At 41.1% G+C, this 17255-nt stretch overlaps 2 protein-coding genes across 2 annotated transcripts in view; one reads left to right on the top strand and one right to left on the bottom strand.

The window, feature by feature from the left end:
- The window catches only part of stpg2 (sperm-tail PG-rich repeat containing 2), a 47470-nt gene extending 36888 nt beyond the window's left edge, over positions 1-10582 (bottom strand). Inside the window, exons 1-6 of the mRNA XM_068566682.1 lie at positions 10380-10582; positions 9723-9826; positions 9331-9483; positions 7378-7545; positions 4323-4438; positions 3529-3640 (exon numbers count right to left, since the gene is read on the bottom strand). Coding sequence (XP_068422783.1) covers positions 3529-3640; positions 4323-4438; positions 7378-7545; positions 9331-9483; positions 9723-9826; positions 10380-10485 — 759 coding nt within the window. The 5' untranslated portion in view covers positions 10486-10582. The remainder of the gene's footprint in view (positions 1-3528; positions 3641-4322; positions 4439-7377; positions 7546-9330; positions 9484-9722; positions 9827-10379) is intronic.
- Positions 10583-11597: 1015 nt separating this feature from the next.
- On the top strand, positions 11598-17190 carry bri3bp (bri3 binding protein). The gene is made up of 3 exons (XM_068605278.1): positions 11598-11905; positions 13152-13254; positions 13354-17190. Exons 1-3 carry the CDS (start codon positions 11729-11731, stop codon positions 13773-13775), a joined length of 702 nt encoding a protein of 233 aa, XP_068461379.1. The 5' UTR covers positions 11598-11728; the 3' UTR covers positions 13776-17190.
- The last annotated feature ends 65 nt before the right edge of the window (positions 17191-17255 follow it).

Below are 17255 nucleotides of genomic sequence, written 5' to 3'. Positions count from 1 at the left end.
AAGTCTTCTTGCCTGAAAAAAGTTTCTCGGCCTAAGAATCTGAAAAGGCACATACAGACATGCGGTATGCTGACGTACAGTTATGCTGCCGCAGAGATTTCTTTTCTTGAGTTCTTTTCAGACCAAACTCCAAAAACATGTGCAAATAAATTGCACGTTAAATATAAAAATTTAAAAAACATCTGTCTCTACGGGACTATGCACACAGAATTTAAAACGTTTGTATTCTGCAGCGCAAGGTTGTTTTCCACAGCTGTTTTGTTTTGCCGGTACATTTTTTTTTATCCGAAACAAACCAACCAATAAATTAATTACTTTCGCTCACGCAAAAAAAAAAAATCTATACATTTTCAAGGACGCTAATGTAATAATTCTGTTCATAACACAACAACAGACATATTTATTGATTGATCCGTTCGTTCACTCTAAAACAGTGTGACAAACTAAGGAATGATTATGAAGGCTACAAACATACAGTACAGTTTTGAGGAGCCTACAAAAGAGGGGTCACATATCTTGCTGTCAAGATAACATATAGAGGAAGATTCATTTCCAAGCGCATTATAGTTCATGTTTTTCTATGGACACGTGTGTGTGTGTGTGTGTGTGTGTCAGAAATGATATGTAGTTGTTGTGAACAGTATAGTTTACAACCTGACCGTATAGGATAAGTGATGGCGCACATCAATTATTATTGTGTATGATGTAGGCCATGTATCACAAATAATAAACATGCTTTCATATAATACAGATACATATAATTCAGTTCAGTCATTTATGATGAAAACCAAGGCGATGAAGCTCAGCCTGCACAGTCAACACAATAACATGCTTCTTTGGCCCCACCTAAAGGATTTGAAGACACATTTGAACTTTTCCACACAGTATTTAATACTGGGAAAACAACAACGATGAAAACCATGATTGTGTGAATTGTGTGACGGTGCGGACCTTTAATTGTAGTTGGCATGCACGGAATGCAAATATTCTTGTTGAATGCAAAACATTTTTTCCGATTTTTTTCCGATTTTTGTCCGATTTTCTTCCTAATTCTTTCCATATTTTCTTCTTTTTTTTTTTTTACTTTTCACTCTTCAGTGAAAGGTTATTCAGAATAAAAAGTGTAGTTTCTGGAATGAAGACACAGAGAGCAAAGCTACTTTCTTTCAGCTCGGTGCAAGACATCTCAGAATTAAAGACATCTAAGTTGTTGTTTATTCTAAAGTTTGAAGTTTTTTCTGTGTGACAAGTTGAGCCAACACACCTTGTCGCTGCTATTAAATCATAATATTATGTTACAGTTTCTGTCTGGGGCCTTTGAGTAGAAAAATACATGATCTCTCTTACCATCAGACGTGAGGATTCATAACAAATCTCCATAATTGACCGATTGAAATTCATTTTCAGAAATTATGAAAACATAATGACCGTTATTTCCCAAAACAGCATTATTATTATAACTAGATGTATAGAATCTGTCTCTGTTGTTGGCTCAGTTTTAAGGCTGAAATAGCAGATCCAGTTCCAGATCCTTTTTTTTCTTCTTCTTTTCTGTAGGAGAAAAACTGCTTCTCAGTTGCTAAAAATAGCACCATCCATGATAATGTTAACATGGAGTTCACTTCATTTTTAAGACAAACCGACCATGAAAACGTCGTATTTACAGGGTACCACCCGACATTGCAGAGGTACAGCTCCACCTAGGTTGCGTTTGATTGCAGAGGTACACGGGATAATGGTTTGTTAAAGTGCTTCGCTCGTCCTTGCCATGTCAGAATGTCTGTTTAATGGGGAAACCTACACACAGGCTCCTAAACTCTATGGGACACCAGCAGCCCTGAGCCATTAGAGGCAGACTGTTTGCTGATCTCTAGGAAGTAAAGGTGTTCGTCCTGAGTGTCCCCACTGTGGTTAATGACCCATCTGGTCAGTTTATGTGTGTGTGGGCGCACGTGTGGGTTGAGGTGCCAGGTACTAATGATGACGTATGGAGGTTCAGCCATCACGGTAGGGGGTCCAAATACAGCGAGGTGCACACATACAGGCAGACACAGAAGGCCAAGTTGCTGATTCAAAGTCACAGGATCATTTATAGTATGTCAGATAATATTTTTTAGCAATTTTAAAAGCCATATATTATTTAAATAGAGGTAGGACGCAGTGCAATAAAATGTCATGTACAATGAACTATGCATGATAACAGAAACTGAAGCTAAACTAAAAGAGAGGAGAGGCGGCAGAGCAAAAATGTTCAGGGAAAACGATGACGAGAAGCGAGAAAGGGGGACGGTGCCCGTCCTTGACAGAAGGGACACGTTCACCTCTCTTTCCACAAATCCAGTCCCACGTTTTTAAGACTCTGCCTCACTCTTCTACCCCGCCGACCGGAAAAATAAAGCATCACAGAGCATTACTCTGCCAGTACACTCAAGTTCATATGCAGGTGAGTAACTCCCCTCCACTCAACCACCTCCAATGTATCATTCTGGACTTGTATGCGTGTGGTTGCCAGCCTGTGACTACATCTTATGTTCTACTGCCCTCTATGGGTGAACAGATGATGAAGTATACTCCGAGACGGAGGAGTGGTTGAATCACTTTCCTCTTTAATCGACTGTGCTTTAAGAAAGAATCCAAAGTATTTATCCTGATCAGTTCTCAGAGTAAATCACTCTCTATCTCCAGATACCATGGTTCGTTCTCAATCTTCCTTTTTCTATTGTGTTAAGAACGTATCTGAATCAAAGTGCAGAGAAGAGAGAGGACAAGTTGAGCTGCCAAATGAAACTAATATCTTCTTAAGCATTAGAATACTCCTGAAACATGTCAAAGCATTAAAATGGAAGAATACATGTTTTAGTGTAATTTCAACTATACAATATACTAAAGTAGCCTAGACTAATGTAGGTCCTCTGCAACACAGACCTATACTGAAAGTGTATAGTGGACTTACATTGATCAGGGGGCCACATTTACCATATCAACTTATAATAATGTGTTTTTTAAGTGTAAGAGACCCCCCTGCCCTCTTTACATGGCACTGAGTCAGTGAGAGGACCAAACCCTCACCCAGACTTGTTGTAAGTATGTTGGATTCCCTTGGAAAGACAGACAAACAGGAGAAAGAAGACAATGCTGGGGGTGGAGCAATAAATGGAAGAAAAAACTTCAATATGGGAGAGTATGTGGAAAGAGGCGTATATCAGTCTAAAAACGTATAAACACAGTCCCATATTCTTAGCGCCATATCAACTTTAATGAGGTGATAATAAGTCAATGTTGTGCTTGTAGCTTGTTGCACTGACCCCCAAGTGCCCCAAAATCCAATAATGCAGGTTTGATTGCCACTTGTGGTCCCTGTGTCTTCTGTTCAACAAGTTACATGGCTCACTGTCTCCCACAGGGGCAGAGCTCGACATTGATCTCAGTACACTGAAGCTTTTATCTTTTACATTTCTCATTCATGTAAGCTTAGCATGTACGGCGCCACACGAACACAAACACTCGCCAACACAAACACATACTCGCCTTCTTTTCTTCTTGCTTGGGAACCAGTTCGTGGTAGCGAGGGATGAAAAGCTCAGCTCGGCCTTTCTGCTCCTTTTGAAGGTTCACGTTCTCATAGTGAATTTCTAGTTTTCTGATGCAGACAGAGACAACGTCAATGTCTTTGAGAATAGAAGGCAAGAAGAAACAAATAGAAGAGATAAAAAATAAAGGGAGATAGAGAGTTGTTGGAAAATATACAAAGTAAAAAAAAGAATAACGTGGGAGAAATGGGGAGATTCAATATATTGAATGAGGGGAGAAAAGGAGGTGGAGGAGGTGTGATGGAAAAAGTAAATAGGAAGAGATCAACAAAGGAAAGGCAGATGTGCGATGAAATGTATGACGGGAGAAAGAGGAGTGAAGGTGAGGAAAGGAAATAGTCTGAAACAGCATTTTTAAATCATTCCGATAATCACAGATACGTCGGCCGACACCAAGGTGTAAACACTATGAATACTCCCATCTAAATGTTCCCCTCTATCACTGAGCCGATTCCTTCTTGTATATCTGAGCTGGGTGTGTGGCCAAAAATGCACAAGGACACTTTCTCAGGCTCACAGATGATGCCGCATGTTAGCTCAGTTCCTAGAGAGAACTTAAATGCCAACCGTCTTGTAGCCTATAATTCTCTGCAAAACAGTGTAGTTCAGAAAATGTCAAACTATTGCTTCCACGTGTTGCCGCTGTTATGATATGATGATCAGCATGGTATATTTATATGGAAGTGATGCTAAACACATATTTAATACTGTCTCATGATCATTACTACTTACATCTCAGGGTAATACTGTCCGGGGCCTGGTCCCTCCTCCACTGTCGCCTCACTTCTTTTCCCCGTCATGTTGCCAAAGTGGACTCCTTTATACTTCTGTGCAGAACTCTTCCCTGACTACAGGAAAGAGAATAAGAGAGAGAAGAGAGGAGTGGTTGAAAGAGAGGAGATCGAGCGAGACGAGATAACAAGAGGATAAATGAATAAACAAAGAAAGAGAAAATAGACTTGACACATTCACACTTATCTGGTTACTCTTCCAGCCAGAGCTCATGAAGTTGGGGTTGAATGGAATGTAAAGTTCAGCCAAATGCCAGAGTATGTCAGAGATCTAGGGGAGACCCTCCGTCGCTTCTTATCTCTGTACAGCTTTACAGCTTGCTTCCTCTGCCTCCGGCCTTTCAGATAGGACCAGTCCACTCGGCAGCTTGACTACTGAGAGAGGCTGTGTCTGCAAATGAGTTGGCCAGGTGTCACCGAACACATTTTGTAGATAATGTGTGAGATTTTCTCAAAAAATATATCGCAAGGTGTGCTGCAAAATAAGATTACTGGTTTTTGTATCCCGCTCTATCGTAGTTTAGTGTGCTAGCATGCTACCGCTGGCTGATTAGCGCCAAATACAAAGTACAGCTGCCTCTTATTTTCCAGGTATTTGGGCATTATGCAAATTGTTGGACAAATCACAGGGGTAAAAATAATTTACCCAAAATAATTTGTGATGTGAAAAGAAGAACACCTTGTACTGGGAGGTTTGGAATTTTTAAAGACCAGACTTAACTATGAGATAACCAAATCCTTAATTCTCCAATGTACTTAAATGTGCATTCCTGACACTGAAAGAAGTCTAAAGTTAGTTCTTCAAAAATGAAACTATGTCGTATTAAAATGAAACAGACATGTAAGAGAAAAAAGAAATGAAAGCATCCAAAAATGTTCCCTTTCTTTTCTAACTATTGCTTGACCCAGCTGTCTGTGTCTATTCTGTGAGGAAGGTTATGTGAGGATTGGCAGGGAGTCTCAAAAAGTTTTTAACTCCATGTGGTGCCTGTCTCCTTATCTCAACTTCAACAGTGACTGGAGGACGAGATCTGACGCTCTGTGCCCTGTGATCTTCCAATCCAGTTTGGAGGAAGGGAGATAGGAAACAAGGATGTTCAAATGCTTAAAGTTAAAAAGAAAAAAAAACATACTGCATCTGCATCGCACGCAGACACATACAAGCACCTTGATGGTATCGCAGCTGGCGTTGACTTCAGAGGCACAAATTGCCAATTTCTGTCAAGGATAGCTTTTAAAAGCAAAACAGAAACACAGCAAGTGGGTATAAACATATTCATTAAACTTTAATAAAACGGAAGGGCAGGCTATTTATTATTTAAATGAGAATACATTTTTGTCGGTATGGTCGCCTGTGGGCTGGATCCCGCAGGCTGACGTTGTTGGTGTGCTCTCGACAAACATGCACGACACAGCATGGGTTTGAACAAGATACAGGTTGTATGAGAGGTTCTGTCTCTTACCCATGTTTCTACCTCACATCTTCACCTCCGTATAGAAACTGAGCAAGACCTGATTTCTAGGGCAGAGTGTTCACAGACAAACAATGAAAGTATTATTTTAATAGTCTCTTCAAAAATAAAACGCTCACAAAGGAAATATATTTTGGCAGAACTATGTCTATCCATTCAGTAGAGACTTGAGAATAAATGGAAAGGAGAATAAAGCTCCCCCTTTCTTTCTCCCCTCTCTAGAAAAAAAGAGAAGAAAAAAAAGCGGATGGCAACCAAATCATAACTCTTGCAACTGACTTTGGTGTAGGAACCATTGATTGATTTGCCAGTTAGAAAGTGCTGCAATGTATATTTTTCAAAATGTCTCTTTCTAAACTGATTTGTGGGCTCTGTGCCCAATATGCAAACACAGTATAAGCTCCATATCCCCAGCTGGTCAGCTGCAATTTGATCATCTGACAAATACACAGTTGGAACTAACAGAATATCCGGTGATGATGCTCGCTGTAAATTAGCCATAGAGCGTTTTACTGCATTATGCACATGTTATTTTCAGCAACAATTTAGGCCTTTACCAATGTACCAGCTAATAACTATCCCTATTCCGGCATTTTAGTCTGTCTTTAACTCTGAGCAGTAAGTAGGACGTATCAGTCAATGCCGTAATGTAGACGTGAACCATAAATGCAGGATCAGTGGATGAAAGACGTTTTGGTTTTTCTCAATACCATTCAGACAGAAAACAAACGGACGCTCTTTTGATTTCCGCCCGATGTCTTATCATTCAAAGGTTGCTCCGGCTCCTTTGAGGTTTTCAGACAACCACTTGATTCGGTCTCCCCACACTTCTGACCTCAGTCGGAACGTGAGACGGGAGAGATGTTTGAGTTGAAAGAAAAGAGTGTGTTAGATGGAGAGGCAGACGGGGGAGGACCGATCGAGATGGAGGTTGAATTTCCAAAGGGAGAGCAACAGAAGTTGAGACAGAAAAAAAAAAAAAAAGGGCTGAGGATGGATGCACTGCTGATGGCCCTAAATCACAGTGTGCCGCTGTGCCTGCGCCGGTGGGTTAACACAAGCTCGGCCAACACTCAAGGACGCTGTTGACTTCCTCTGGTCATTAACAGATGAAAAATAACTTAATTGAGAGGCAGACCAGCAGGCGTGTGCATTATTTTAAGTGAATAGTGTAATATAGCTTGAAGAATAATTACTAATGGCTCTCTTTGTTGGCATGTAAAATGGATGAGTATTGGTGCGCTGTGGCTTTTTTTTTTTTTTTTTTTTTAAAGTGGCGCTGCATTCATTAGCTATGGAAATGGGTTTTGAGCCAACTGAATGGGGTGGGGTGGGGGTTCAGCGGTGCATTAGATTTGCAGAGCACTAATGGACCTCGCCTCGCGGGCAAAGTAAGTACACTCCGACACACACTCGTACAGACTAATGAAAGCACACATGCGTGCAAATGAACACTTCACAATCTCTGATGGATGCTCATTCAAACTCTGACTGTGTGTGTGTGTGTTTTTTTTCAGTCCTTACCAGCAGTGGATCGTAGTAGGCTGGCCCCAGGGTTGTGTCCCTGGGGGGAGCCGGCTGCTTGAGGAGCACACCCAGAGCGTCCTCCTCGTAGCCAAAGGCCTGGCCCGGGGAAGGAATGGATGGGATGTCTGACTGACGAACAAGCCGGAGACTTTTAGCCTGCAGCCACTGCACAGAGAGAAAAAGCAGAGGAATAGACGGGGAGAGTGGGCAGAGAAGTCAGGGTTAGTGATGGAAAGGATGCCCTGGCTTACAAAGTAGCTGAGCACTGCCTGGGGCCAATGAAGTGTGAGTCTGGAGGAGGGACAAAAAAAGAAGGAGCAAGTGTAGGCTGGGGATACTAAATTAATACAAAATTAAAAAAGGAAAGGATGGAAGAAACAAGGAAAGACATAAGTCAAGGTGTTGAACAATATATGCTGAGGGAACCGTCCCAGTCGAAATGCATCCCAGCTTTTTAACTAACTCTCTGGAAGTCTAACTAGCTCGAAGTAAGGTGTGTGTGTGTGTGTGTGTGTGTGTGTGTGTGTGTGTGCGTGTGCTTGCGTGCGTCGGTTCGTGTGTCGGTGTGTGCTATTTAGATAATTACAGCTAGCATGGCAGTAGGAGAGTGTGGGCATATTCCCTTTGGGGACTCTTCCATGAAAGGTCTGGTCTGGTGGTGAAAGAAACACTAGATGATAAAAACACTAAGCTCAACGTTGACTCAAGTTACCCTTGTGTGTATATGTTTACATCCATTTAACATGGCATGCAAATGAAGAGAGCAATCTAATATCATCACAGTTAACTGGGCTGAGGGCTACTGGACTACTGGTCAAATTGAATGTCTTTTCTCCACAGTGCATTCTTCATGCAAGGTATTTAGTGAGCTAAATAATAAAATTGTGTTTTGTCTGATACTCTCCAGACACATGAGACAATTTATGCTTTCGTTGTGCCAAATGTGGATTGGCCAAGCTACAAGGCGCTCCTACTGTATTTATTGAATTTGATGAATAGCAATGATGTCAGGAGTGCTTGACAAAACCTCCTTGTGACTGGACACCAAACACACAAGTTCCTGGGGCTGATAAAGAACAGAGGTCAGATGGACACACTGTTACTGTCACGGCTGTCTCAATCTGGCGTCTTCACAGTTTTGGTCCTCAGCATCTCCATCATGATCGATTGTGACGGACAAAAGATCCATCTCTCCTGCATCTCTTTGCTCGCCAGGTCCAAAACCTCACTGAATGCGATACGTTTTCAGATGTTACATCAGGTGGTGTTCTTTTATTATTGAACTATAGAAGTGACAAATGTCAAGAGAAACAGTTTCCCCTCAGTGGTTTTAAAATAGCAGCCTCTAATTTCCATTGATTGGTGTTGCACGGTGCGCAGATGGTGGAACTTCCAAAGAAGGATGAGGTGTTGGCAAGTCTAAAAGTATTGGCAGTCACAACGTTTGGAGGAGGCACAGTTATTCTTATCTTTTGCTTGGCACAGATACAGCACACAGTGCTGAGGAGAGTTTTACATTTTATTATATCATTATTTTTTTGTATGTGTGAATAATAAAATGTGTTAACCGTGCATGCGTTGATAATGGTACATGAGGCACCTGGTTAGCTGGGAGGCAGAGAGAAAAGGTGACCTCTCCCCAGCAGTGGGTTTATATCTACGGCTGATAATGAACGGGATAAAGTAGTTGATTGGTAAGAGGATAGCAATATGCAAACGCCGGCTCAGTGCTTGTGTTCTGCACAAGTGTCAGATGACTTTCTGATTCATTGTGAATCTTGACCAGGCCAAAGTAAAAGAGCTGTTTTCCTCATACAAAGGACATGTTACATAAAAGCCAACATATTGTGATGAAAAGCATGACAAGCTGGAGGGAGAAAATCCAAAGTGTATAATTTCCTGTAAATTGACTAATGTACTTTGCCCAAATAACTACACCCACATGCCTACCATTTTCCTGCTCAGATTCTCAGCCTGCCCGGCTTCAGCCGTCCTCCCCGAAGCAGGCAGCACATCGTAGGCCCCGGGACCCGGTCCCTTCGACGCCACTTCTTCAAAGCGCTTAGAGCGGTTCTGAAGACTGCGGCCACCGTGGACATTTAGCTGCAGAGACACGTGTTCAACAGAGAGACACAAGCAGACACACACAGAGAATGAGATTGCAATATTTCTTTTAGTCAACAAATACACCCACTTGCTCTCATCCAGTGTTATAGGCTTTGTCTCCTACCTTCCTGAATCAATAGTGTTTAACGTCTTAATAAGAAAAGGCTATTACAGAGCTGCTCTCGGGTACACTGTATGTATAATGTATGTAAAGGATTGTGTCTGACCTACAGTACCTTGGCAGGTGAGATGTCATACTGTCCCGGTCCTGGCATCCTCTCACTGGACTGACTGAATACTGAATGTCGGTTGGTCAAGGTCAGGAATGGAGCATAGCCATCTGGAATAATAATACGCATGCAAAAATAGAACAAGCTTTGTCGATTTATTCAGAAACAGCAAATATGTGCTTGTATTGATTTAATTGTTGTATTTTAAGTTTGTATTTATATTGTGTTGGTGCAATTTAGTTTGAAGTAATGCTACTGAAGTGAACAAAATAAGAGCAACATGTAAGCTTGGCCCAGCAATATACAATATATCATATTCCACTGTCATATATATTATTTTGTCTTTCATCTGCAGGATAATATCGCCTGACTATGTTGGCTGACACTATAAAGTATGAATGTTAAGTCATCATTCTAATGAATCAATCAAATATGTACCTACTCTATCACTGTATTGTACCAATGTTAGCTCAGAGTAAGCAGGTAACGTAAGTGTGAGCATTTTAACACAGCTACGGCCAGCGAACCTTCATTTAATTTCTATAAGGTGCATTTTGGTCTGCACTTTCTCTGGACTAAACAAAAACAGAAGCGTGTTCGTCGATTGAAAGTAACCTTCGAGTAGACGACAGTCTCGCGAAAGTTTATTCAGCTCATTCCCACCTTGTATTTTGGAGCGAGAACAGGTGACGTCATACGCGCCGGGGCCGACGGAGGATGAGGTGCCGCTTGCCTCCATGAAGGTCACTCTCGGAGCTCGTCCGTACATTTTACCTCGACCTGTCAGAAACAGACTTCCAGCTGCGCTCCGTGTATTTGTGAAATACGGACACCTGTTGGAGTCGACCCAATGGGATCGACATGTAGTTCTCACTTTATTGACTTTGTTCAGCAGCGAGGTCAAAACATTCATCCACTGTGTTGTGCAGTCCAGTGTTGTGGTACGTGTGCGTCGTCGCTTGGATACATATCGTTACACACCAGAAATCCGATGCAGAGAGAAGGGATAGAGCCCCCATTGATAATATTATCTACCGTATCACATAAGTACGGAAGCGCATTGCATTTACTGGATAAAAAAATAGAACATTTTTTCTCGTAATTACGAGATAAGATAAAGAAAAAGGAAACGTCTGCAAATCCTCTTTCAGTGGCAATGATGGCGCTATCGCAGTTATCTGCTATTAATACTGTAACGTCCACGGCAGGAAGACTCGCAGACGTTGGTCTTATTTACTTGTTGGTTTATTTCACCAAGGTTCACACAATCACTGTTACTGTAACATATACATCATAAAATTTCTAACATGCACATGTGTGTAATATATGTTTATTTATGTTGGTTCGTAGTTTAATTGTGTAGCTGTAGACACAGATAAAGGGAGACTAAAAGATGCAGTAACGTTGAGGATAGTCAGGGAAACCAGTAAGACTACTTCACCACTGGAGGGCAGCAGTCAGCTGAGACTATCCTGGCATACATTTTCATGAAGACAAACGATGCGTTTAAAGAAAAACGCAAATTTAGGAATCTGAGCGGTATGACACCTAGATACACGTGTTTCACAAGGAAAACAGATGGAGAATACATGTTAGAAATATAAGTTGATTAATTTGGTATACTACATAGTGTTAGTGCGTATGAGTATTTTTAACAGCTGCCATATTTGAAGGCATACAGGAGACAAAAAGGGCTGTTTATTTAGCAAGTAAACCAGTTCAAAAACAAATGAGAATACTGATAGAATATTTAGATTGCCACACTGCAGCAACGAGTAGCTCAAATTTTACTGATACAATAAAGCAGGCTGCTCCTCTCACACGAAAATCCATTTTCGGACACGGGAGGGGGTCCCTGAAGGCAACACAGGTTATCACCATTATCACAGGAGCGCGTCTCACCCCCTTCAAGGTGTCTTCCTGGCCGGCTAACTCCCAACGTTGCCTGGTGTTTTAATTGAATCATTTCGATACACATTTATCTGCCTTAACGTCGCGGGACTCTTGGTGCCATGAAGGGAATCCGGGTTTTCGTGGTTTTCTTGGTGCTTTCCGCGTCTCTGCTCTGCACAGCCGAGGCGGCCAGAAGCAAGACCAGCAACCAGAACAGCTTCCGACGGGCAGCTAACGGCGTCTACCAGACTCTGAGTGGCGTCTTCGGAGAGGACAACATGAGAGGGGTCTACAAGGTGAGTGAGGGACACGTGTTCCCGAGACAGCAGCTCGTCTCAGCGGCTTGGAGACGCTCGCAGACGAGGCGGGTTGTGTGCTCTGACTGGCGGACAGGAAACCAGCCCGCCCAGGCCTGGCAGACAATTTCACGGATGCCATTTTGAAAAATTAGCCATTTATTCAATGTTTTATCCAAATAAAACGAGATGGCAGTTGATACAGCGTCGTCGCGTTCAATTAACTACGATGTGTGTGTTATGTGGTGGCGCTTAAATTCCACAAATTTGTTGTGGAACCGATTTTTTCATTCATTGTTCAGAGTCCAACAGCAAGTGCATCAAACGTCACCTCACAGATGGCTGAAGCCCCGTCGATACAGGCCACTCGTTTCGTTATTGTGACTTCCTGTTACAAAGCTGCTCTTTCTGAGGAAACCCATTGCCCTGTATTCTCCCATTGGTTCAGATGCACTTCCTGCATTTCTATTCCTTATTTTATTTCCTGTAGATAGATAGATAATAACTTCATTGATCCCCAAAGGGAAATTCAAGAATTCCGCGTTTGTATGGGCAACAAAAGCAAACCTAAGTGGCATATGTGAGGCTACACACGTGACTAATAACCGTATGACTGCACAGAGACCAGCTTTAGCCTTTATCGACAACATAAATCAACATGTAGGCCTACCCGTGTGTATGCATTATGAAAACGTACAATGAAAGCCTCGTGTCTGCGTTCGCATAGTTTAATGATAACAACACGCAAACTGAGTGACTGCTTAAAGTTCTGCAGGCAATTGGTTGCAAACAATACGCCAAATTATTCTTGTGACTCGTCAACAAAGCTGTTTAGCATATAGTATCTAGCATCTAGTTTGTCTGTGTTTGAACCGATGACTTCCAAGTGACATTGAATAGACCTTTTGTGCCGAATACAGATGTAACCTAATCTATGATGAGCTGTTAAAAATGGGCTGTTTATGTTAGTCAGCGAGATATCAATAACATGCTGTCTTCTATCTACAAGATGGAAAAACTGTGAAGCCACTTCCCCAAAAGGTTAAATTCAGTCCAATCTACTTCAGCAGCTACACACGTTGTGGTGTTTCGATAGAATGGAGAATTGTCTGTTTATCATGGTTATTGTGCAACTACTGACTGAAGCTAGGACTATAGTTATCTTCATGCTTAGTTAACTACAAATTTAATTTATTTTTTTATTAAAAGTGTTACCCATCCCTCTACATTTTTGTTGGATCTGTAGTTTTTCTCAAAAACCACGGAGCGGTTTGTTCATGGAGTGGACTCGTTTCTCGACACCATCTGGAAAATCTGGTCCGATTTGCTGGATGTGATGGGCATCGAATGTAAGTTTTTAAATGTATTATGTATTTCTAACAAAGAAAGCTGGGCACAAGGAGAAGAACTTATGTGAGACTGCCTCCTCTTCTTTCTCCTCTCTGTAGCCTCAAACCTTAGCCACTACTTCAGCCCCACATCTCTCACCAACTCTCCGGCACGCGCCCTGCTCCTGGTTGCCGCGGTACTTGTGGCCTACTGGTTCCTCTCTATGTTCCTGGGGGGGTTCTTTTACCTGCTGCACGCTGTGTTCGGGCGCTTCTTCTGGCTGGCACGCGTCACGCTCTTCGCCCTGTCCTGCCTCTACATCCTGCAGAAGTTTGAGGGTGACCCTGAGCGCGCGGTGCTGCCCCTCTGCTTCATCATGGCGGTGTACTTCATGACGGGGCCCGTCGGGGCGTACTGGCGTCGAGGAGGCGGGGCCGGTTCACTGGAAGAGAAAATTGACCACCTGGACACTCAGATCAGGCTGCTGAACATCAGGCTGAGCCGCGTCATAGACGGCCTGGAGCGCCCCGGGGACCAGTAGGTAGCAGCGAGGATGAAGGGAAGGAGGGGTTCTAGTACAACTAGCTGCAGTTGGTGTTTCCTGTATGCGTCTGCAGTACACAACTACTGGGTATTTACAGCTGTATTGTCAGATGGGGGACAAAAATAGTTTTGGAAAACAGTATTTTAACTGCTTGAGTTGATTTTAGTTACAGAATACCTAAAATATATCCTGAGAGGTGTGGACCGTTGACTTGGCGCTTACACAAATCAACCAAACAAAATGTTTTTTTCTTTTGTTTCATTTGTCCTAAGGCTTTGATTGAAAGGTTTTTGCTACGTTTGTGAGGAAGTCATCAGAGAGATGTTCATGGTTTTCTTAATGCTGGCCTAGTTCTACACCGCAACTACTTTTGGAAAAAAACTCCCAATTTGGGGTTAGAAGTTTTGGTGTTTGGATAAGCATTGTCAATGCTTTTGCTAAATGAAGTCATATTTCATGTATGTTGTTTTTCTTTTCTATCTTTGTGAATAACATGGGGTTGCAGTTGTTACAAAGGTCCAAAATCAATCATTTGTTCCCTTTTTTGAAACTAGTGAAATAGGAAAGGGACGAGGTTGTATGATGCAGGGGGCCGATACAAACCTCAAATTTCAAATGTGTAAAAATCCTCAAGATGTTAGATAGTTGTTCATAGTAAGATTTATTTATTCCATTTTCCATCCAAGAAGTTAATCATGTAGATCTAGTTTGTGTCATGAAGTCACCGTCCCATAGCACCAATAGTTTGAGATCAGGACCTCTTTTTCATTCTGAGGGTTTGTGTGTATGGGTGCATGAGCAAATGCATCAGGGGGACCTACTCGAATGTGTGTGCAAATGCGTTATTTTGTGTGTGTGTTTTCACGTTTTGTGAAACGAAAAGCACTGTATTAAAAAGTCACCAATCCGATGAAGAAGAAATGCATACGGGCAGCAATATCTCAGGTACTCAACCAACACGCATATAGAATTGGAAAAGAGATATCAAGAATCTTAAAATCATGTCTTTGTTTCTTTGAGTCACTTAATAGTTTTTCAGATTTAGTTTGAAATCTGTCTCGGTAACTTACAATACTTGTCGATAAATTGGTGCAGTTTGTGTTCTCGTATCATGTTAAAATTGCATAGCAATGTATAAAAACAATACTTGCTGAGTCGCACTGGCTTGATGAGGAGTTAAGTGTGAACTGGATCAATATTTCAACTTTATTACAGATTGAATTGGTCTAGTGCCTTTTTGAATCTGGCAAAAATACAAGCTCATCCTGACAACCCCATTTGACTCGGCATTGGAAATTTGAAGCTGCATATATTTTTTAAATTTTGTTTTATGTATGTGGAAAGTGATACTTACCAGTAACTTAATGCAAGATTTATTATACATTTTATTATTAAATAGAAACTGTGCTTTTGAACAGAGCGTTGGTGTGCATCACTTTAGCCAACTTGAGTTGGTTAGTTTGAGAGGGCTTTTTGTGTCTCTTTTTTTGTATTATTTCAGGACCTTTTTTTTTTTGTTGTTATCATGTGCCGCATAAAAGAAAATGTTTCTCTGCTAGCTTCTCTAGGTTTAACACCTCTTTTTTACTCTATTCATATTCCCCTTGTCGCAGCTTTTTGTAATTCAAATTTATAGAATCTGGACCCTGTAAACACACATTTTTATACAAATGACCCTAATGCTGTGCAAATTTGGGAGGGGGAATTTTACGTTTTAGTTTGTCATGAGAAAGTTCTGACATCATCAGAGGGCACTTCTAGTTCATAACATTACTGAGGCCAAAGAACCAACCGGTATTTATACACTCGACACTCACTTTAACAAAGTCCTCAGCAACTGTATGGTGAGAAGCATTTATGCCTCACTCCTTTGTAATTTCTCCACTTAGGAAAAGTGCACTGTTAGAACGAAGGTGTTGCAGCAACAAAATACCAGGCAGACACACTGACTTTGTGGCTTTGTATCTGCACATTCAGATACTTATCATGACATCTCGTTTTTGCTGGATTCCGATTTGCCCATTATCTTGCAATTCATCCTTATCTTCGAATGAAGTCTCACTTAAACAAAAGTTGTTTACTATTTGAATACAGCGTGTCTTAATGTGTATCAATTGATCAAAAATGTCTCCCCAAACACCAAGTTCATCCCTGCAGTGACTCCCCACGCCCACATGGCCAAAGTAATATGAACTTTCTTGCATGCTGTTTTTATGTTCTATTATATATACATGTTGTTTACTACCTTCCAAAATGTATTGTGTGATGGGTTGGAAGTTGATTATATCAGTGAATTGTAATATGAGTCTTGGGTATTACAGTCAACATTTACACTGACTGTAGAGACCAAATTCTCTCACACAGTCCGTGTCACATTACTTATAAAACTAAACTGGACGAGCATCCCCTGGAGTAATCCCTCACATGTTGGGGAATCGTACAATTAAAATGATTTCAAGCGGACTTGAAAGAGGTGCAGGATCCTGAGTCTGAAGCCAATGGCCTGTGTATGTTTTACTAATGACAGAATATGGAATTTGTGAAATTATTAATTGAATAGTAATCATCATGTTTGTTATTTAAGGAAGGTTTCTACCCAGTTTCCAATGGTTCATGGCATTAGAATTTTAAAAGATTCAGTATTTTGAGGGTTGGCAATCAGGTGTTCAGACAAAGGATGAGTGAAACTGTCTTAAACTTGCCCACGGTCTTTACTCATAATTTCTAGCACCAGAAACATGTCAGTTTATCTAACAAAAACCAGCTTGAATGCAAACTGTATACTTAAAGTTGCCACTAGCTCGGCATGTTAGTACCGATTGTCATTACCACTTATATGTTGGAAGATGCCAGTGCATCTTTGAGTTGACTCTTCCTAGCACTGGATTAAATGCTACGTTCAGATTCAATTTATATGTTGAAACTGCCTGTGAATGGCTAGTAATTCCATAAATGTACTGTATCCTACTTGTTCCTATTATTCCACGTCGCCTGCTTTTTTATTACATGCTGTGCCAATGTACATTATTTGGTTTTAATTTAAGGATATTATTTGTATCTGTTTTTTTCATTTCATTGATATATTTGGACTTCTTTTGTTTCTGAATATTTCTGTACTTTAGTGCTGTGGCAAGCACCAAACTGTGCTGCCTGCTCTTGTGTGAAAGTGTCTTTATCAAAACCTGCTGAAGGATAAATAGTTCTTTTTTTGTCAGTGAAAATGAGGTCCCGATTTGAATAAATTAAACACCACAGTATGACAAAGTATGTTCTGATTCATCAATATTTTAATTCAGATGTGATATTCCTGTGAATGTGTGTTTGTTACGTCGTGATAATTATTTCAGGATAACAAAGATCACCAGTCAATCTTCAAGTATACTAAAGTCACAGGAATCAGGTTAAGCTAATGTGTGGTTTGAGATGAAAGCTCCAGTAGATTTAAAAATGTACTTTTTATTTCAATCACATTAATAC

Source organism: Clinocottus analis, unplaced genomic scaffold (genome assembly GCF_023055335.1).
Source record: "Clinocottus analis isolate CAN_PGR_092001 unplaced genomic scaffold, fCliAna1.0.p SCAF_7, whole genome shotgun sequence".
Lineage (NCBI taxonomy): Eukaryota > Metazoa > Chordata > Actinopteri > Perciformes > Cottidae > Clinocottus > Clinocottus analis.
Note: the sequence above shows the minus strand (reverse complement) of the source record. Positions and strands in the feature narration are given on the sequence as shown.